The sequence below is a fragment of the Nerophis ophidion genome, linkage group LG08 (assembly GCF_033978795.1).
Source record: "Nerophis ophidion isolate RoL-2023_Sa linkage group LG08, RoL_Noph_v1.0, whole genome shotgun sequence".
In the NCBI taxonomy this organism is placed as follows: domain Eukaryota; kingdom Metazoa; phylum Chordata; class Actinopteri; order Syngnathiformes; family Syngnathidae; genus Nerophis; species Nerophis ophidion.
In genome coordinates this window covers 78,597,057-78,620,846 of record NC_084618.1, presented here as the reverse complement: position 1 = coordinate 78,620,846, position 23,790 = coordinate 78,597,057, and the positions used below count along the sequence as shown (strand labels likewise).

The following is a 23,790-nucleotide window of genomic DNA, read 5'->3' as shown; positions in this document are numbered from 1 at the left end:
ATGCAAAAACAAATCCGTCTGGAGCCGCAAAAAATTAAAGGCCATATTACATACAGTGGGGCAAAAAAGTATTTAGTCAGCCAGCGATTGTGCAAGTTTTCCCACTTCAAATGATGACAGAGGTCTGTAATTTTCATCATAGGTACACTTCAACTGTGAGAGACAGAATGTGAAAAAAACATCTAAGAATTCACATTGTAGGAATTTTATAGAATTTATTTGTAAATTATGGTGGAAAGTAAGTATTTGGTCAACCATTCAAAGCTCTCACTGATGGAAGGAGGTTTTTCAAAATCTCACGATACATGGCCCCATTCATTCTTACCTTAACACGGATCAAACAGCCCCAAAGCATGATGTTTCCACCCCCATGCTTCACAGTAGGTACGGTGTTCTTGGGATGCAACTCAGTATTCTTCTTCCTCCAAACACAACGAGTTGAGTTTATACCAAAATGTTCTATTTTGGTTTCATCTGACCACATGACATTCTCCCAATCCTCTGCTGTATCATCCATGTATCCATTTTGGTATAAACTCAACTCGTCTTGTTTTGAGGAAGAAGAATACTGAGTTGCATCCCAAGAACACCATACCTACTGTGAAGCATGGGGGTGGAAACATCATGCTTTGGGGCTGTTTTTCTGCAAAGGGGACAGGACGATTGATCCGTGTTAAGGAAAGAATGAATGGGGCCATGTATCCTGAGATTTGGAGCCAAAACCTCCTTCCATCAGTGAGAGCTTTGAATGGTTGACCAAATACTTATTTTCCACCATAATTTACAAATAAATTCTTTAAAATTCCTACAATGTGAATTCCTGGATTGTTTTTATCACAATTTATCCCTCCCAGTTGAAGTGTACCTATGATGAAAATTACAGACCTCTGTCATCATTTGAAGTGGGAGAACTTGCACAATCGCTGGCTGACTAAATACTTTTTTGCCCCACTGTACAGATAGTGTGTCATGAGCTATAAATTGAATTAAGAGGACTTAAAGGAAATGAGCTCAAATATAGCTACAAATGAGGCATAATGATGCAATATGTACATACAGCTAGCCTATATAGCATGTTAGCATCAATTAGCTTGCAGTCATGCGGTGACCAAATATGTCTGATTAGCACAGTCCACATAAGTCAATAACATCAACAAAACTCACCTTTGTGCATTCATGCGCAACGTTATAAGTCTGGTGGACAAAATGAGACAGAAAAAGAAGTGGCATAAATCACGTCTGAGAAAGTCGGAGGAACTTATACATGTAAACAAACTACGGTGAGTTCAAGGACCGCCAAAATTAGTAGGACAAAACGGCGCTTGCCAAATACTTCAATCAGTGAAGCATGTTTGATTTAAACAATGTGTTTTATACCAATTAGGGAGGTTTGTGTCATGTTTGTCCTCCTAAAGAAACCAAATTAAAACAAAAAATATGTTTTTTCCCCCCCTCATCTTTTTCCATTTTTCATATATTTTTGAAAAAGCCCCAGAGAGCCACTAGGGCGGCGCTAAAGAGCCGCGGGATGCCGACCCCTGGTCTACGCCCGTGTTTTTCAACCTTTTGCCAGCCAAGGCACGTTTTTTGCGTTGGATATGACTTTAAAGCAGGGGTGCCCACACTTTTTCTGCAGGCGAGCTACTTTTCAATTGACCAACTCGAGGGGATCTACCTCATTTATATATATCATTTATATTTATTTATTTATGAAAGAGACATTTTTGTAAACAAGTTAAATGTGTTTAATGATAATACAAGCATGTTTAACACATATAGATGTCTTTCTTTCACAAAGACAAGAATATAAGTTGGTGTATTACCTGATTCTGATGACTTGCATTGATTGGAATCAGACAGTAATGATGATAACGCCCACATTTTCAAATGGAGGAGAAAAAAAGTTGTCCTTTCTGTACAATACCACATGAAAGTGGTTGGTTTTTGGCATCTAATTCATCCAGCTTCCATACACTTTACAAGAAAAACATTGGCGGCAAATTCCGTAGCTTGCTTGATTGACATTCACGGCACCCGAGGGTCTTGTGAGATGACGCTGGCTGCTGCCAGTTCATTATTATGAAAAAATGACAGAGAGGAAGGCGAGAAACACTTTTTATTTCAACAGACTTTCGCGCCGTCCCTTCCGTCAAAACTCTAAAGGCCGACTGCACATTTCCTATCTTCACAATAAAAGCCCTGCTTCATGCTGCCTGCGCTAACAAAATAAGAGTCTCATCACTTGTGCACGCCAGCTTTCTGAGGGATCGCTTGTGCACGCCAGTTTTCCGAGACTCTGTATTTAGTTAGCGCAGGCAGCATGAAGCAGGGCTTTTATTGTGAAGTTTGGAGATGTGCAGTCGGCCTTTAGAGTTTTGACGGAAGGTACGGCGCGAGAGTCTGTTGAAATAAAAAGTGTTTCTCGCCTTCCTCTCGGTCATATTTTCATAATAATGATCTTGCAGCAGCCAGCGTCATCTCACAAGACCCTCCGGTACCGTGAATGTCATTTAAGTGACGTCTTGGTGAAGATTGATGATCACTCATTTTTAGGTCTATTTTTTTTAAAAGCCTGGCTGGAGATGGACTGACACACCCCCCGCGGTCGACTGGTAGCTCGCCATCGACGTAATGGGCACCCCTGCTTTAAAGCATAACCAAGCATGCATCAGTATTGCTCTTGTCTCAAAGTAGGTGTACTGTCACCACCTGTCACATCACACCCTGACTTATTTAGAATTTTTGGTGTTTTCCTGTGTCTATTGTTTTAGTTCGGGTCTTGCGCTCCTATTTTGGTGGCTTTTCCTCTTATTTTGGTATTTTCCTGTAGCAGTGTCATGTCTTCTTTTGAGCGATATTTCCCCGCATCTACTTTGTTTCAGCAATCAAGAATATTTCAGTTTTTTTTATCCTTCTTTGTGGGGACATTGTTGATTGTCATGTCATGTTCGGATGTACATTGTGGACGCCGTCTTTGCTCCGCAGTAAGTCTTTGCTGTCGTCCAGCATTCTGTTTTTGTTTACTTAGTCGCCAGTTCAGTTTTAGTTTTGTTCTGCATAGCCTTCCCTAAGCTTCAATGCCTTTTCTTAGGGGCACTCACCTTTTGTTTATTTTTGTTTTAAAGGCCTACTGAAAGCCACTACTAGCGACCACACAGTCTGATAGTTTATATATCAATGATGAAATATTAACATTGCAACACATGCCAATACGGCTTTTTTAGTTTACTAAATTACAATTTTTTATTTCCTGCGGAGTTTCTTGTTGAAAACGTCTCGGGTTGTAGCGGACATATTAGCCCAGCACCACTTACGGCTAAAAGTCGTCTCTTTTTATCGCATAATTACACAGTAATTTGGACATCTGTGTTGCTGAATCTTTTACAATTTGTTCAATTAATAATGGAGACGTCAAAGAAGAATGCTGTTGGTGGAAAGCGGTGGATTGCAGCTGCCTTTAGCAACCGAAACACAGCCGGTGTTTCTTTGTTTGTTGTGAAGCTTTAACACAGAGCGGTCAAGCGAACATGTTTCTCTACGTCAACCAGCAGGTTTTTGGGTGGGAAAATTGTGATATTAAGTCGACTCTTACCGGAGACTTCAGTGGATTATGGGACCTCCTCCTGTAGCTGTCAAAAAGGCAGCTGTGATCTTGGCTCCTCGGCTTCTCTGAGAGACACTGGCGTTCACCGCAGCCATCCGACTTTCAGGTATGACAGTATAATGTCACTAAAGTACTATTAACACAATAAGCAGATAAGGGATTTTCCAGAATTATCCTAGTAAATATGTCTAATTACATCTGAAACGCACCCACTGCCGTCACTTTTTTTTTTTTTAGTGCCCCACTCTAACTTTCCTCATCCACGAATCTTTCATCCTCGCTCAAATTGATGGAAAAATCATCGCTTTCTCGGTCCGAATAGCTCTTGCTGCTGGAGGCTATGATTATAAAAAATGTGAGGATGCGAGGAGCTCTACAACCCGTGACGTCACGTGCACATCGTCTGCTACTTCTGGTACAGGCAAGGCTTTTTTATTAGCGACGAAAAGTTGCGAACTTTATCGTCGATGTTCTCTACTAAATCCTTTCAGCAAATATATGGCAATATCGCGAAATGATCAAGTGTGAAACATAGAATGGACCTGCTATCCCCGTTTAAATAAGAAGATCTCATTTCAGTAGGCCTTTAACATTCGATATCTTTTTTTACCTGCACACTGCCTCCCGCTGTTTCCGACATCTACAAAGCAATTAGCTACCAGCTGCCACCTACTGATATGGAAAGGTATTACATGATTACTCTGCCGAGCTTTAGACAGCACCAACACTCGGCAACAACAGATCATTTGCAGACTATAATTACAGGTTTGCAAAAAATATTTTTAACCCATCCATCCATCCATTTTCTACCCCTTGTCCGTTTTGGGGTCGCGGGGGATGCTGGATCCTATTGCAGCTGCATCCGGGCGGAAGGCGGGGTACATCCTGGCCAAGTCGCCACCTAATCGCTGGGCCAACACAGCATATTTTTCTAATATTTAAGGGGTGCTGCTTATATATGGAAAAATATATAGTTTAGTAATATCTAAGGGGTGTGGCATGCAAGGCGCTAACCAGCACCCATCAGGAGCAAGGGTGAAGTGTCTTGCTAAGCAACACAACCGTTGTGACTAAGTTGGTAGAAGCTGGGGATCGCACCAGGAACCCTCAGGTTGCTGGCACGGTCACTCTCCCAACTCGCCCCAAAATCATCACGTTTCATGTGTCAGGGGAACTGCAATGAACAGGGCCATGTGAGTCCATTTCCTGCTAAATATTGTGGTTCTTTTTAGCATTATTTTACATACCAGAAAACAAACCAAAATAAAAACGGTATGAAACTTGATTAATCTAAAATGTCCGGTGGGTAAAGTGAGCAGTGCATGGCCCAAAATCGTCACACTTCATGTGTCAGGTAAACCGTGACAAATGGGGCCATATAAGTCCCTTTCCTATGAAATATTGTTTTTTTTAGCGTTAATTTACATACCTGGAAATAAAACAAAACAAAAACCGTAAAAAGTTTAATAAACTAAAATGTCTGGCAGCTAAGGCCAATAGTGCACCCACCAAATTCGTCACATTTCATGTGTCAGGTAAACCGCGATGAACAGGTCATATGAGTCCCCTTCCTACTGAATATTGTGGTTATTTTTTAGCATTATTTTACATACCATAGAACAAATCAAAATAAAAATGGTATGAACCTTGATTAATCTAAACTGTCTGGTGGCAAAAGTTCACAGTGCACGCCCCAAAATCGTCACGTCTCATGTGTCAGGTGAACCGCGACGAACGGGGCCATGTGAGTCCCTTACCTACTGACTTTTGTGGTTATTTTTAGCATGATTTTACATACCAAAGAACAAATCAAAATAAAAACGGTATGAACCTTGATTAATCTAAAATGTCTGGTGGCAAAAGTTCACAGTGCACGCCCCAAAATCGTCACGTCTCATGTGTCAGGTGAACCGCGACGAACGGGGACATGTGAGTCCCTTACCTACTGACTTTTGTGGTTATTTTTAGCATGATTTTACATACCAAAGAACAAATCAAAATAAAAACAGTATGAACCTTGATTAATCTAAAATGTCTGGTGGCAAAAGTGCACGCCCCAAAATCGTCACGTTTCATGTGTCAGGTAAACCGCGACGAACGGGGCCATGTGAGTCCCTTACCTACTGACTTTTGTGGTTATTTTTAGCATGATTTTACATACCATAGAACAAATCAAAATAAAAACGGTACGAATCTTGATTAATCTAAAATGTCTGGTGGCAAACTCGTCACGTTTTATGTGTCAGGTAAACTGCGACAAACAGGCCATATGAGTCTCCTTCCTACTTAATATTGTGGTTATTTTTTAGCATGATTTTACTTACCATAGAACAAATCGATATAAAAACGGTATGAGCCTTGATTAATCTAAAATGTCTGGTGGCAAAAGTGCACAGTGCTCGCCCTAAAATCGTCACGTTTCATGTGTCAGGTAAACCGCGACGAACGGGGCCATGTGAGTCCCTTACCTACTGAATATTGTGGTTATTTTTAGCATGATTTTACATACCAAAGAACAAATCAAAATAAAAACGGTATGAGCCTTGATTAATCTAAAATGTCTGGTGGCAAAAGTCCACAGTGCTCGCCCTAAAATCGTCATGTTTCATGTGTCAGGTAAACCGCGACGAACGGGGCCATGTGAGTCCCTTACCTACTAAATATTGTGGTTATTTTTAGAATTATTTTACATTCCATAGAACAAATCAAAATAAAAACGGTATGAACCTTGATTAATCTAAAATGTCCGGTGGCAAAATCGTCACGTTCTATGTGTCAGGTAAACTGCGACAAACAGGCCATATGAGTCTCCTTCCTACTTAATATTGTGGTTATTTTTTAGCATTATTTTACATACCATAGAACAAATCGAAATAAAAACGGTATGAACCTTGATTAATCTAAAATGCCTGGTGGTAAAAGTGCACAGTGCACGCTCCAAAATCGTCACGTTTTATGTGTCAGGTGAACCGCGACGAACGGGGCCATGTGAGTCTCTTACCTACTGAATATTGTGGTTATTTTTTAGCATTATTTTACATACCATAGAACAAATAAAAATAAAAATGGTATCAACCTTGATTAATACAAAATGTCCGATGGCAAAAACGTCACGCTTCATGTGTCAGGTTAACCGCGACGAACGGGCCATATGCGTCCCCTTCCTACCGAATATTGTGGTTAATATTTAAAATTATTTTACATACCAGGAAACAAACTATAAAAATGGGACCATTACCTCCCTGCTTGGCACTCAGCATCAAGGGTTGGAATTGGGGGTCAAATAACCAAAAGTTATTCCCGGGCGTGGCCACCGCTGCTGCTCACTGCTCCCCTCACCACCTAGGTGAACAAGGGGATGGGTAAAATTTAGAGGACACATTTCGCCACACCTGTGTGTGACAATCATTGGTACTTTAACTTCAACTTTTAACCAAAACAAAAATTGTATGAAGCTTGATCCACCTAAAGTGTCTGGCAGCTAAGGCCCATAGTACACCGCCCAAATTTGTCACGTTTCATGTGTTAGGTAAACCGCGACGAACGGGCCATTTGAGTCCCCTTTCTACTGTATATTGTGGTTATTGTTAGCATTATTTTACATACCAGGAAATAAACCAAAACAAAAATGGTATAAATCTTGACCAAGCTCAAATGAACGGGGCCGAATGAATCCCCTTCCCACTCTAACACTTATTCAAATTACCAAGAAAGAGCTCTTTGAAGCCACTGCTTTTGCAAATAATTTTTTTTTTTCTTTGCAATTTTTATACGTTTTGCAGTCCCTCCATGATTTTGCGTGCTTTGGGTGATTGCAACTTTGTATACATTTTTTGCACGATAGTGACCATGTAAAATGAAGTATTTATGTAACTTTTCATGAACATTTTTTGCATGATCGGGAATCATGTATACAAACTATTTGTGTAACTTTGTAAAGATAAGTAAATATCATTAGCTCCGCCAAGTGTGACATTTTGTACCAACAAAAACAGAAACAAAAAAAAGATTTACAACAAACGAAATTATATAAGATTGTATCTATTTGGAATTGAATTTTTTTTTCTTAATTACTATTTAACGATTGAAGTATTTTATTTAATAGACTTTGGTAACCCCCCTTTAAACTGTGCCACACATTTTTAATGAGAGACAGGTCTGGACTACAGGCAGGCCAGTCTAGTACCTGCACTCTTTTACTATGAAGCCACGCTGTTGTAACACGTGGCTTTGCATTGTCTGGCTGAAATAAGTAGGGGCGTCCATGATAACGTTGCTTGGATGGCAACATATGTAGCTCCAAAACCTGTATGTACCTTTCAGCATTAATGGTGCCTTCACAGATGTGTAAGCTACCCATACCTTGGGTACTAATACACCCCCATACCATCACACATGCTGGCTTTTGAACTTTGCGCCGGATGGTTCTTTTCCTCTTTAGGTCCACAGTTTCCAAAATACATTTGAAATGTGGACTCGTCAGACCACAGAACACTTTTCCACTTTGCATCAGTCCATCTTAGATAAGTTTGGGCCCAGCGAAGCCAGCGGCGTTTCTGGGTGTTGTTGATAAATGGCTTTCGCTTTGCATAATAGAGTTGTAACTTTCACTGACAGATGTAGCGACCAACTGTAGTTATTGAGGATAGTTTTCTGAAGAGTTCCTGAGCCCATGTGGTGATATCCTTTACACACTGATGTTGCTTTTTAATGCAGTACCGCCTGAGGGATCGAAGGTCTGTAATATCATCACTTATTCTCTGAACCTTTTTATGATATTACGGACCGTAGATGGTGGAATTCCTTGCAATGGCTGGTTGATAAATGTTGTTCTTAAACTGTTAGACAATTTGCTCACGCATTTGTTCACAAAGTGTTGACCCTCGCCCCGTCCTTGTTTGTGAATGACTGAGCATTTCATGGAAGCTGCTTTTTCATACCCAATCATGGCACCCACCTGTTCCCAATTAACCTGTTCACCCGTGAGATGTTCCAAATAAGTGTTTGATGAGCATTCCTCAACTTTCTCAGTCTTTTTTGCCACTTGTATCAGCTTTTTAGAAACATATTGCCGGCATCAAATTCCAAATGAGCTAAAATACGCAAAAAATAACATAGTTTTACAATTCGAACGATAAATATCTTGTCTTTGCAGTCTATTCAATTGAATATGGGTTGAAAAGGATTTGCAAATCATTGTATTCTGTTTTTATTTACCATTTACACAACGTGCCAACTTAACTGGTTTTGGCTTCTGTACATCTATCCTCACACCAAAAGCAAACTAACCTTTGAGCGCACGTTTGACAATGACTGACTTTCAGCCCGTGTTTGGGGATTTAAAGCAATTTGGCTCGTCAAACATTCTTTACTCCCTCGTAATTAATTAGGACGCTGGGATTTCTATTCTTTTTTTTTGGGGGGACTTGCAAACGCCTCAAAGATGGAGGTCAAAGATTCGCGGCGAACATGAAGGTGTCCCCGTCACGCTACGCCGCGTCCTGTTTTGAGCTAGAGAGGCAGCCGCTAATGGCCTCCGCACCGCTTGCCAAATGAAGATGAAGTTTTGCCGCCGCCGTTGCCTTCTTCTAACTTTTAGGGACTGTTGCACTTTTGGCAAAAGCGAGCGCTGCAAGTCTTGTAAAGCCAGAATCTACAGGATGGAGTTGTCAGTTTTTACTACTCCGTCTGAGAAACGCCGCCCTTTGCAGTCATACTTGCCAACCTCCAGACCTCCCATTTCGGGAGGTGGGGAGTGGGTGGGGTTAAAAGGTGAGGAGCATATTTACAGCTAGAAAAGTGCAGATTGGATTTGAACCTATTTAAAACATGACATTTATTGTGAAAATTCACGTTGGAAACGCACGGTGATGCGCGTTGTGTCACCCCAAGATGCACGAGGACCAAGACAGGCAGGAATTGCAAGTAGGACTTGATTTAATATACAAAAATAAAAGAACACAGGTACAAAACAGGCAAAAAAAAAGGCGTGCCGAATGCACGGTAAGCTAAGCTAAAACTTAGCATGGAGTCCAAGAGTCCAGCAGTAGCGTGCCGAGCGCACGAGAAACTAATATACAAAGACTAGAAAATGCCAACGTGATTGTTGCATATAGCAAACAACGGATCAAGACCGAACTGTAGTCGAAGGCAGGCTTAAATACTAAAGCAATAATCAAAATACAGGTGTGCGTCCAAAACAACCACGGTGACAAGATAAAACAAGGAAAAACCACAACCAGGGATCGGAATAGTCCAAAAACAAACAGGAAACACAAAAGGACTCAAAAAACCAAAACAATATATGATCCGGGCGGCGGAGCATAACAAAGATGATCTGCGTTTCCACAAAGATAAATATCATCAATTATTAATAATAACATAGAGTTAAAGGAAAATTGAGCAAATTGGCTATTTCTGGCAATTGATTTAAGCGTGTATCAAACTGGTAGCCCTTAGCATTAATCAGTACCCAAGAAGTAGCTCTTGCTTTCAAAAAGGTTGGTGACCCCTGCCGTAGATGTTATTGTCACATAATGCATGTACAGTAGATGGCAGTGTTAAATGATAAATGGGTTGTACTTGTATAGCGCTTTTCTACCTTCAAAGTACTCAAAGCGCTTTGACACTACTTCCACATTTACCCATTCACACACTGATGGAAAGAGCTGCCATGCAAGGCGCTAACCAGCACCCATCAGGAGCAAGGGTGAAGTGTCTAGCTCAGGACACAACGGACATGACGAGGTTGGTACTAGGTGGGGATTGAACCAGGGACTCCTTGGGTTGCGCACGGCTACTCTCCCACTGCGCCACACCGTATTGTCCTGTTTAAGAGTGTCACAACATTGCTGTTTACGGCAGACAAACTACTTTACGGTAGACAATAACGTGACTGCTGTTGTTGTGTGTTGTTACCGCGCTGGGAGGACGTTAATGAAACTGCCTAACAATAAACCCACAGAAGAAACGATCATTCTACAGTTATAACTGTTTATATCGTGGGAAAGCGGCCGTGAAAACAGGTCCGCATGGAGCTGGAGGGGGCGTGGCCTCCAGCTACGCCTGAATTTCGGGAGATTTTCGGGAGAAAATTTGTCCCGGGAGGTTTTCGGGAGAGGCGCTGAATTTCGGGAGTCCCCCGGAAAATCCCGGAGGGTTGGCAAGTATGTTTACAGTGGACATTGCTATGTTAATGTCCACTGCAGAGGACGTCGGTATTCTGACTTGTCAGAGCAAAGCAAGAAAACATGTTTAGAATCATCGAGCAGAAAGGGAAAAAAAATAAAAAATCCCTCAGCCGAGAGAAAAGAGGGCAGGGGGAGAACAAATAAATCCGCTGGGGACTGTCAATGGGAGCAAAACAATAATTGGAATTTAATGAGAATCTCTGTTGAAAAGGCAACAAAAGGTGCGGCTAATGAGGCTATCATGGCCGTGCTCGCTGTTTCCCCAGCAGGAAGTTGAACACAAACAAAGCAGAACTCTCCTGGCGGAGGTATTCAACAACTAAAGGCTGGTACACGCATAAAGATGTTGGAAATCAATTAATCAATCAATGTTTGATTAGCATGAATTGATTAACGTGGACCCCGACTTAAACAAGTTGAAAACTTATTCGGGTGTTACCATTTAGTGGTCAATTGTACGGAATATGTACTGTACTGTGCAATCTACTAATAAAAGTTTCAATCAATCAATCAATTTACTTATATAGCCCTAAATCTCAAAGGGCTGCACAAGCCACGAATCTTAAGAGATTGTTTTTTTTAAATGCTACAGAGCCCGCGTATAAAGACAGGCTTTGATCAGTTTTTAGGTTTATGTGTGTTATGGCCGTCTTTTCTTTTCCCATCCAATATCGAGTAAAGCTCAGGCTGATACTCCGCAGTAGTGTTGTCCCGTTACCAATATTTTGGTACCGGTATCGATACAAAAATACATGCAGCAAAGGTAAACATGGTACCAGTTCATTTTCCCTAAATCTGTACCTGGTAGTACAAAAATGGAATTTGATTGGTGCGTTTTAAAGCAGGGGTGTCAAACTCAAATACAAAGTGGGCCAAGGTTGAACAAATTCACCTTTTAATAGGGACCCAAACAAGTTTTGCATTAAATATTGAACAAGCAAGGCTTATATAACTTTAGTGACATGCAAAATCAAGTTTCAAATAATAATAATAATCTATTTTCTACCGCTTATTCCCTTTTGGGGTCGCGGAGGGCGCCGGCGCCTATCCCAGCTACAATCGGGCGGAAGGCGGGGTACACCCTGGACAAGTCGCCACCTCATCGCAGGGCCAACACAGATAGACAGACAACATTCACACACTAGGGACCATTTAGTGTTGCCAATCAACCTATCCCCAGGTGCATGTCTTTGGAGGTGGGAGGGGCCTATCCCCAGGTGCATGTCTTTGGAAGTGGGAGGAAGCCGGAGTACCCGGAGGGAACCCACGCATTCACGGGGAGAACATGCAAACTCCGCACAGAAAGATTTCGAGCCTGGGATTGAACCCAGGACTGCAGGACCTTCGTATTGTGAGGCAGACGCACTAACCCCTCTCCCACCGTGAAGCCCAATAATAATAATAATTTAAAAAAATAAAAAAAATATCAATGGCATATCAAATAGAATTTAAATAAAAAAATAGTAATTTAAGAATAATATTTTACTAATAATAATAATTTAATAATAATAATTTATTAATAATAATAATTTAAAAAATATCAATGGCATATCAAATAAAATTTAAATAAAAATGCCATGCCTTTTTTTCTATTTGCAATCTTCTGAGGTAAATATCAATTTTTTTCCCCACAGGCTAATAATAAATTTGAAAATAAAATAACAATAATGAATGAACCAAACATTCAAGCCTTGAAGTGAGAAAATGCATGAATAAAACGTTAATAATTGGTCAGTTTGCTGGAAGTTTCCCGGAAGAGTCAGTGCTGCAAGGGGTTCTGGATATTTCTTCTGTTGTGTTACGGTGCGGATGTTCACCCGAAATGTGTTTGTCATTCTTGTTTGGTGTGGGTTCACAGTGTGGCGCACGTTTGTAACAGTGTTAAAGTTGTTTATACGGCCACCCTCAGTGTGACCTGTATGGCTGTTGACCAAGTATGCCTTGCCTTCACTTGTGTGTGTGTGTGTGTAAAAGCCACAAATATTATGTGACACGCTGTTAGTATGGAGGAAAAGCGGACGTGACGACAGGTTGTAGAGAACGCTAAAGGCAGTGCCTTAAATGCACGCCCCCAATATAGTTGTCCGGGTGGAAATCGGTAAAAATTTGGGAGAATGGTTGCACCCGGGAGATTTTCGAGAGGGGGACTGAACTTCGGGAGTCTACCAGGAAAATTAGGAGGGTTGGCAAGTATGAGTATTAGCGGTGAATGCGGTGTTACAGCTGCACAGACGCTGTATAACACCGGCGGGCCAGCTCGAATGCTAAATTGAAATTGCCTCAAGGGCCACATTAAATTACACGGCGGGCCAGAGTTTGACACCCATGTTTTAAAGTAACACATTGGGTACGTATCCCTAATAGAGGAGTGACTCCATTGAAATAATTGTGTTGTTACATCCTGCCGACTCCCCCTGTCCTTTATTGGTCGTGTTTTTTCCTCGTGTCCAGAAAAGTATTTCCCGAGTTTATAAACATAATATAAATTTAAAAAGAAAAACATATTTTGTGATGCTAAAAAAATATCCTAACACGGGCGCAGCCACCGTTGCTGCCCACTGCTCCCCTCACCCCCCAGGGGGTGATCAAGGGTGATGGGTCAAATGCAGGGAATAATTCCGCCACACCTAGTGTGTGAAGTGAAGTGAAGTGAATTATATTTATATAGCGCTTTTTCTCTAGTGACTCAAAGCGCTTTTACATAGTGAAACCCAATATTTATTTTTTACATTTAAAGCAGTGTGGGTGGCACTGGGAGCAGGTGGGTAAAGTGTCTTGCCCAAGGACACAACGGCAGTGACTAGGATGGCGGAAGCGGGAATCGAACCTAGAACCCTCAAGTTGCTGGCACGGCCACTCTACCAACCGAGCTATGCCGCCCCAAAACATTGGTACTTTAACTTAACTGAACTGAATTATATTTATATAGCGCTTTTCTCTAGTGACTCAAAGCGCTTTACATAGTGAAACCCAATATCTAAGTTACATTTAAAGCAGTGTGGGTGGCACTGGGAGCAGGTGGGTAAAGTGTCTTGCCCAAGGACACAATGGCAGTGACTAGGATGGCGGAAGCGGGGATCGAACCTGCAACCCTCAAGTTGCTGGCACGGCCGCTCTACCAACCGAGCTATACCGCCCCAAAACATTGTTACTTTAACTTAAGTAGTATCGACTAGATAGGCTCCTGCACTTGGTATCATTACAGTGGATGTTAGGTGTAGATCCACCAATGGCATTTGTTTACATTCAGGAACGGCATCATTAGCGGTGACCGGTACTTTTTAGAGGCGGTATAGTACCGAATGTGATTCATCAGTATGACGGTACTGTACTAATACCAGTATACCGTACAACCCTACCCAGCAGGCACAAGACATGATACTAGGATGATTATACGTACATGTCCTTTAAAACTGACTTTGAAAAACGTTGCAATGATGACTTATGTAATGAAATAGTTTTCCTAAAAACATACTTTTCAAAGAATTTGGACTCTTTGTGGTTTTCGTCCTGGTCGTGGAACTGTGGACCAGCTCTAGACTGTGGGCAGGGTTCTTGAGGGTGCATGGGAGTTTGCCCAACCAGTCTACATGTGCTTTGTGGACTTGGAGAAGGCATTGGACCGTGTCCCTCGGGAAGTCCTGTGGGGAGTGCTCAGAGAGTATGGGGTATCGGACTGTCTGATTGTGGCGGTCCGCTCCCTGTATGATCAGTGTCAGAGCTTGGTCCGCATTGCCGGCAGTAAGTCGGACACATTTCCAGTGAGGGTTGGACTCCGCCAAGGCTGTCCTTTGTCACCCATTCTGTTCATAACTTTTATGGACAGAATTTCTAGGCGCAGTCAAGGCGTTGAGGGGTTCCGGTTTGGTGACCGCAGGATTAGGTCTCTGTTTTTTGCAGATGATGTGGTCCTGATGGCTTCATCTGACCGGGATCTTCAGCTCTCGCTGGATCGGTTCGCAGCCGAGTGTGAAGCGACCGGAATGAGAATCAGCACCTCCAAGTCCGAGTGCATGGTTCTCGCCCGGAAAAGGGTGGAGTGCCATCTCCGGGTTGGGGAGGAGACCCTGCCCCAAGTGGAGGAGTTCAAGTACCTAGGAGTCTTGTTCACGAGTGAGGGAAGAGTGGATGGTGAGATCGACAGGCGGATCGGTGCGGCGTCTTCAGTAATGCGGACGTTGTACCGATCCGTTGTGGTGAAGAAGGAGCTGAGCCGGAAGGCAAAGCTCTCAATATACCGCTCGATCTCCGTTCCCATCCTCACCTATGGTCATGAGCTTTGGGTCATGACCGAAAGGATAAGATCACGGGTACAAGCGGCCGAAATGAGTTTCCTTCTCTCCCTTAGAGATAGGGTGAGAAGCTCTGCCATCCGGGAGGAACTCAAAGTAAAGCCGCTGCTCCTCCACATCGAGAGGAGCCAGATGAGGTGGTTCGGGCATCTGGTCAGGATGCCACCCGAACGCCTCCCTAGGGATGTGTTTAGGGCACGTCCAGCTAGTAGGAGGCCACGGGGAAGACCCAGGACACGTTGGGAAGACTATGTCTCCCGGCTGGCCTGGGAACGCCTCGGGATCCCCCGGGAAGAGCTAGACGAAGTGGCTGGGGAGAGGGAAGTCTGGGCTTCCCTGCTTAGGCTGCTGCCCCCGCGACCCGACCTCGGATAAGCGGAAGATGATGGATGGATGGATGGACTCTTTGCTCTATTTCACACTCTGCCTTAGTTTGCTGACTTGTCGGAACATTTCAGGTCATAAAGCACTTCATTTAACTCACCTGGGACAAATGTATATATGTTCAGTTTGTATGTATTTATTCATATATTTGTATGTATTTATTGATATGTTTATATTCCTCAGTTGCTGTTTTCTGTCTTTTTCCTTATAAAACGGCAACGCCGACGTTACTTTCGCTGACACTCATCTGTGTCGTCCTCATTAAAAGTTACTATCGGGACACATTTTTGTTGCGAGGCTCTGGTTACACAATGGCGCCCGTGCGGATTAAGGTTACGTGACGCGCTATAATAAAAAAAATTAAAAAATAAAAACGGCCCGTCACTGTCAATTACAGCGCTGAATACGTGCAAGCGTGGGGTTTGGGGGACCCAACGGGCGAGGCAGAACAGGGCGCTCTGTGCTGACTCGGCAAAGAATGCTCATAGGAGTTAAGTGGGGGAAATTAAGCACTATATATATATATATATATATATATATATATATATATATATATATATATAACCAGGAACTAAGGAAGTGAAACACTAACAGAATATAATACAAAAACGAATCAAAAACAGAACATGATATGATCCGAGTAGCGGATCATAACAGTCATAGGATGCCACCTGTGCAACAAATCTAGCTGTGAAATTTCCTCGCTCCTAAATATTCCAAGGTCAACTTTATTATAAGAAAAGTGAAGAGTTAGGGAACAACAGCAACTCAGCCACCAAGTGGTAGGCCAGGTAAACTGACAGAGAGGAGTCAGCGGATGCTGAAGCGCATAGTGCGAAGACTTTCTCCACAGTCCGTTGCTGCAGAGCTCCAAACTTCATGTGACCTTCCAATTAGCCCACGTACAGTACGCAGAGAACTTCATGGAATGGGTTTCCATGGCCGAGCAGCTGCATCTAAGCCATACATCACCATGAATTGATTTATGTGGACCCCGACTTAAACAAGTTGAAAAACTTATTCGGGTGTTACCATTTAGTGGTCAATTGTACGGAATATGTACTGTACTGCAATCTACTAATAAAAGTTTCCATCAATCAATCAAAACCAAGCGTGGGATGCAGTGGTGTGAAGCACGTCGCCACTGGACTCTAGAGGCTTCTCTGGAGTAATGAATCACGCTTTTCCATCTGGAAATCTGATGGACCGGTCTGGGTTTGGAGGTTGCCAGGAGAACGCTATATTTCGGACTGCATTGGGCCGAGTGTGAAATTTGGTGGAGGAGGAATTATGGTGTGGGGTTGGTTTTTCAGGAGTTGGGCTTGGCCCCCTATTTCCAGTGAAAGGAACTTTGAATGCTCCAGGATACCAAAACATTTTGGACAATTCCATGGGATGGCACGTCAAGTTCATATGTGAGTAAAGGCAGGTGGCCAAATACTTTTGGCAATATGGTGTATACTGTACATACATGGCAGCAGCGTGAAGGGAAAACATGGCAAAAAATATTTTTTAAAAAGGTCAAAAAAGATTCATAAATACCTCCCTTAGCTAGTTTCTATTGAGCTAACTTTGCTTCGACCAAATGCTAACCTTGTTTTTTCCGTTTGTTGTCGTCCAGGTCGCGACATGGCCAACACGACCTTACCCGGCTACCCCCCTCACGTTCCCCCGACAGGCCAGGGCAGCTACCCGACCTCCACACTCGCTGGAATGGTTCCTGGTAAGTGACGATTGCCGTGATCACCGCCACCTGGAGGAGTGGAGTGGAACATTTTAAGACAGACGTACAAGCCGCCGACAAATGAGTGGGCGACCTTCACTTCTTGCTACATATGTCCTGCATATATCTGTCAATTAGAGATATATGCCGATATTAATGACCGATAAATGTTTTAGAATGTGATATCGGAAATGATCCGTATCGGTTTCAAAAACTAAAATATATGACTTTTTACGGAGTGGTAAACGAACGTAAGGAGAAGTACAGAGTGCCAATAAACCTTGAAGGCACCGCCTTTGCGTGCCGGCCCAATCACATAATATCTACGGCTTTCCACACACATAAGTGAATGCAACACATACTTGGTCAAAAGCCATACAGGTCACACTGAGGGTGGCCGTATAAACAACTTTAACACTGTTACAAATATGCGCCACACTGTGAACCCACACCAAACAAAAATGACAAACACATTTCGGGAGAACATCCGCACCGTAACACAACATAGACACAACGGAACAAATAACCAGAAACCCTTGCAGCACTAACTCTTCCGGGACGCTCCAATATACACCCCCGCTACCCCCTACTCCCCCCAACCCCCAACTCAACACCGCCCCCCCCACCCATTCCAGCCCACCTCAACCTCCTCATGCTCTCTCAGAGAGAGCACGTCCCAAATTCCAAGCTGCTATTTTGAGGCATGTTTAAAAAAAAATAATGCACTTTGTGACTTCAATAATAAATATGGCAGCGCCATGTTGGCATTTTTTTCCCATAACTTGAGTTGATTTATTTTGGACCACTTATACACTTTATATATACATATACATATATATATATATATATATATATATATGTATATATATATATATATATATATATACATATATATATACATGTTGATATATATACATATATATACATATTGATATATATACATAAATATATACATATATATACATACATATATTCATATATACATACATACATACATACATATATACCTACATATATACCTACATCTATATACATACCTACATATATATACATTATATATACATATATATATATATATATATATATATATACATACATACATACATACATACATATCTATATATATATATATATATATATATATATATATATATATATATATATATAGATAGATAGATATATATACACATATATACATACATATATCCATCCATTTTCTACCGCTTGTCCCTATTGGGGTAGCGGGGGTTGCTGGAGCTGCATTCGGGCCGTAGGTGGGGTACACCCAGGACTATATACAGGTATATATATATATATATATATATATATATATATATATGGGCAGCACGGTGGAAGAGAGGGGTTAGTGCGTCCTGGGATAAGAAATTCTTGGGTTCGATCCTGTGCTCGGGATCTTTCGGTGTGGAGTTTGCATGTTCTCCCCGTGACTGCGTGGGTTCCCTCCGGGTACTCCGGCTTCCTCCCACTTCCAAAGACATGCACCTGGGGATAGGTTGATTGGCAACACTAAATTGGCCCTAGTGTGTGAATGTGAGTGTGAATGTTGTCTGTCTATCTGTGTTGGCCCTCGATGAGGTGGCGACTTGTCCAGGGTGTACCCCGCCTTCCGCCCGATTGTCACTGAGATAGATTCCAGCGACCCCAAAGGGAATAAGCGGTAGGAAATGGATGGATATACATATGTATAAGTGTATATAATAAAATAAAATAAAACAATCAGAGATCTGAAGACTGTCTCATTAAGACCGAGCCTACCTCGACTTTCTTCTGTCCTGGTGTGGGCTAAAAGCTAAAAGCTCAAATGCTGGCTCCAGTTGTCGTGCGGCGTTCCGGGCCGTTCACCCTGCACACAAGGAATAAGATTTAGTGGCGGGCGCCAAACACTGTTAAAGCCTGGCCATTCCTCACCAGCTTCATATAAATTACAGCCTTTATTGTCTCATAAAGGAAAGAAAGGTGTTGAACCAAAGGCGCCGCTCGCCGACATTGGCGCGCCGCTACTTCCCTTCCCCAATGAAATTCCGTCCCGGCACACGGCGAAAAAAAAAAAAAAAAGCTCTGAGCGGCCCGCTCTCCGAGGAAGGCAGCGGGATTTATTGCGGCGAATGGGAAATGTATGCATGAAACAGTTTATTAACACAGCTATTTATTACTGCGGCCCGGAATTAAAAACGGGGGAAGAAGAATGGGGAGATATCCATAAATGAAGGCGGCCTCACTGTCACCTCCTGTATTGTTCACTGTTGCATAACTTAAATGAAATGAAAAAGAAATAAATTACTTGCCTGAACGGTCACACGTCGATGACTATCGTTTTATTCCCCCTTCGCCCCACCTCAGATGTTTAGCGCCGTGAGAAGTGGCGGAAAGGGGGCACACATGAAGGCATTGAAATGCTAATTGATGTTGTTTTGCTTTGCAGGGAGTGAGTTTTCGGGGAATCCCTACAGTCATCCGCAGTATACCACCTACAACGAAGCGTGGCGATTCAGCAACCCGGCGTTACTAAGTGAGTGGCGCTAACTAGCTCGCAAGCTAACGGCTAAGTCAGGGGTCGGCAACCCAAAATGTTGAAAGAGGCCGAAAATGCCCCACAAAAAATTAAAAGCCCTATATAAGTGTTATAATGCTGTAAGTGTCTATATTAGCCTACTATCAAAATGACTTTAAAAGTCTTACATAAGTGTTTTAATGAAGGCAACACATCATATAAGTGTCTATATTAGCTGTACTAGAATACCATCAAAATGACTTTAAAAGTCTTATATAAGTGTTATAATGAAGGCAACACATGACATAAGTGTCTATATTAGCTATACTGGCCTACTATCAAAATGACTTTAAAAGTCTTATATAAGTGTTATAATGAAGGCAACACACAATTTAAGTGTAAATATTAGCTATATTAGCTTACCATCAAAATGACTCAGAAAGTCTTAAGGCAACACATGATGTAAGTGTCTATATTAGCTATATTAGCCTACTATCAAAATGACTTTAAAAGTCTTATATAAGTGTTTTAATGAAGGCAACACATGATATAAGTGTCTATATTAGCTATACTAGCCTACTATCAAAATGACTTTCAGTCATATATAAGTGTTTTGATGAAGGCAACACATGATGCAATTAGCTATATTTGCCTACTATTAAAATTATTTTAAAAGCCTTATATAAGTGTTATAATGGAGGTAAAACATAATGTAAGTGTCAATATTAGCTATAATAGCCTACTATCAAAATGACTTTAAAAGTCTTATATAAGTGTTATAATGAAGGCAACACATGATATAAGTGTCTATATTAGCCTACTATAAAAATGACATTAAAAGTCTTATATAAGTGTTTTAATGAAGGCAACACATGATGAAAGTGTCTATATTAGCTATATTAGCTTACCATCAAAATGAATCTGAAAGTCTTAAGGCAACACATGACATAAGTGTCTATATTAACTATATCAGCCTACTATCAAAATGACTTTAAAAGTCTTATATAAGTGTTATAATGAAGGCAACACATGATGTGTCTAAACTAGCCTACTATCAAAATGACTTTGAGTGTCTTATATAAGTGTTATAATGAAGACAACACATGATGTAAGTGTCTATATTAGCTATAATAGCCTACTATCAAAATGACTTTAAAAGTCTTATATAAGTGTTTTAATGAAGGCAACACATGATGTAAGTGTCTATATTAGTTATATTAGCTTACCATCAAAATGACTTTAAAAGTCTTATATAAGTGTTATAATGAAGGCAACACATGATACAATTAGCTATATTTGACTACTATCAAAATTACTTTAAAAGTCTTATATAAGTGTTATAATGAAGGCAGCACATGACATAAGTGTCTATATTAGCTATAATAGCCTACTATTAAAATGACTTTAAAAGTCTTATATAAGTGTTTTAATGAAGGCAACACATGATGTAAGTGTCTATATTAGCTATAATAGCCTACTATTAAAATGACTTTTAAAGTCTTATATGTGTTATAATTAATGCAACACATGATATAAGTGTCTATATTAGCTATATTAGCTTACCATCAAAATGACTTTAAAAGTCGTATATAAGTGTTATAATGAAGGCAACACATGATGTAAGTGTCTATATTAGCTATATTAGCCTACTATCTAAATGATTTTTAAAAAGTCATGTGAATAATATAAATACAGTCTATTATGCAGCATTATTCACATGTAACATAAATACAGTATTTAGATAGATGTATAGATATATAAATATATATATATATATATAAAGAAAGAGAGTAATTTTGGTTTTCTAAATGAATTAAATCAATAATGCTGATAATAATAAGATTGAGTGGTAAAATGTGAAAATACATTTATTTTGACATAATTCATTCATTTGCAGAGTTTTAAAGCAAACAGGTCTTTGTGTAAGCGTCCTCCATTGTTGACCAACTTTAAGGCCAAAATGCTTCTTTTGTGGTTTCAAACGGTGCGTTCTTCTGTTAACTTGCAGGTTCCCCTTATTATTATAGTGCCGCCTCCAGAGGCTCCGTCCCTCCCACTGCTGCCACTGCCTATGACCGTCACTAGTTACCATGGAAACCAAATCAACCTGCAGGACCGCGGCCTCGGCAGGCTCCACATTGCCCCGGTTTGAGCACACCATGACACCTTTTTTTTGTTTTTTTTCCAATTCCGATCCCCCTTTTTGGACTCTCTTCCACGTAAAAAATCAACACAATTTGCCCCCGGAAACAAGAGGAGGGATGCAGAAAAAAGACAAGAAAAAAAAGGACTGCTGTACATTCCTTAGCTTTGGCAGCTCTCAGCAGGGACTTTTCCTCCCCCTTCTCTCGGCCTTTTCATCCATCATCCAGCGAGCACCGGAAGATTAGGACTCTGTGATACACAATCAAAGATGTAAAAAAAAAAAAAAAAAGAAGAAAACTATTCCAGTATGTCGCCATGGAAGCAAGTGGATATTTTTTATTTTGCTTTTTAAAAAAAAAAAAAATCATTCTTGAAGACTGAAGGACGCGAGAAGTCATCAGGCAACATTTTGTGTCTTTTTGTTGTTGATTTTGCACTATTTTTCTTTTTTCTTTTTGAAGTTTGCAACACTGGAGCATTCTTATATGCAGGAAAAAATATTATGCATTTTTATTTTCTTAATTTTTTTTTTGCTTTACTGTCTGTAAGTTTTGGCACTTACACCCGTGCACTACTGATGGATGTTTTATTCATTTAAGTCGATGAAGTCTTTGGCAGGAGAGGATCTAACAGCCATCGGAACATCATTCTACACTGGCGCCATAAAAAAAATAAAATATATACCAATCTGAAGAAAAAAAAAAAAAGCAGGTCAATGCCTTAAAAATTGAATAAAATCTAAAAAGCATAGTCATATTTAAGGCTTTTTTTTTGGTTTGTTTTGTTTTTTAACTGAATGTATTTAAATTTGCCAAAGACTTAGTTGGTTTATTTACAGACCGCCTACCATTGAGAGCAGTGTTATTTTATTATTATTATTATTATTATTATTATTATTAGGGACAACCCAATTGGTTCATTAAAGAAGTCTATGTATAAATTCTATGCAGTGCAGACGGTCATCATTATGCATATTACGCCTAAAGGTAAAGTAGGTAGAGTTTATTTAATGTTATGTTCATTTAGTAGCAGAATGTGTGTGTGTGTGTGTGTGTGTGTGAGCAAAAACACGTCCTCTTGTAAATACAGTAACTGTTTCATGTTCATGGGTATTAACTCTTTCATTATGCTGATCACACTTGTACAATAATAATAAAAAAAAAAAGTGTCGGAAATGTTTTACAAAAAAAAAAAAAAACATGTCTGGTGTTTTTAATTGAATGTTTGCAAAGACATTTTAGGTTCGCAATGATATGCGAATCAATGTCATTTTATTGGACTGGAACGTGAATATTTGGAGGTTTTAAACTTTATTTTCAGTGTTCCTTTTGGTAATTCAACACAAATAATCTAATAATAAAACTGTTATGTTGTATGTAATATACATCATGGTCATAACTGAGCTCAGTGGTATATGATTAATTCATTAGTAATGAATAATATACACAATAATAAACTTTTATCCCAATTTTAGACAAATCATGTTGCTATTTTGTTTCAAATTTGAAATGATGTAAGTGAGATAGCTAATTTAGAAAATCCAAATTAAAAAAAATGTTTTAAATATTTGTGTTACTTTATTAATTTTTACCGAAATAAAAAAGGTTGCATAATAATATTAATATAGTACAGCAATATAATACATTAATAAAAATAAGTAATTAAAGGAATTAATCAATTAAAGGCCGACTGAAATGAGATTTTCTTATTTAAAAGGAGATAGCAGGTTCATTTTATGTGTCATACTTGTTAATTTCGCGATATTGCCATATTTTTGCTGAAAGGATTTAGTAGAGAACATCGACCATAAAGTTTGCAACTTTTGGTCGCTAATAAGAGAGCCTTGCCTGTACCGGAAGTAGCAGACGATGTGCACGTGACATCCTCACATTGTTTATAATCATAGCCACCAGCAGCTAGAGCGATTCGGACCGAGAAAG

The 23,790-nt window shown here is 40.5% G+C and overlaps 1 protein-coding gene and 1 long non-coding RNA gene across 2 annotated transcripts in view; one reads left to right on the top strand and one right to left on the bottom strand.

Moving 5' to 3' along the window:
- The window catches only part of LOC133558430 (uncharacterized), a 20,816-nt gene extending 19,533 nt beyond the window's left edge, over nt 1-1,283 (bottom strand). Inside the window, exon 1 of the long non-coding RNA XR_009807948.1 lies at nt 1,165-1,283. This is a non-coding gene — a long non-coding RNA (uncharacterized LOC133558430). The remainder of the gene's footprint in view (nt 1-1,164) is intronic.
- LOC133558429 (paired box protein Pax-2a-like) overlaps nt 1-23,016 on the top strand; it is a 90,573-nt gene extending 67,557 nt beyond the window's left edge. Inside the window, exons 11-13 of the mRNA XM_061909816.1 lie at nt 17,092-17,193; nt 19,637-19,723; nt 21,733-23,016. Coding sequence (XP_061765800.1) covers nt 17,092-17,193; nt 19,637-19,723; nt 21,733-21,857 — 314 coding nt within the window. The 3' untranslated portion in view covers nt 21,858-23,016. The remainder of the gene's footprint in view (nt 1-17,091; nt 17,194-19,636; nt 19,724-21,732) is intronic.
- The last annotated feature ends 774 nt before the right edge of the window (nt 23,017-23,790 follow it).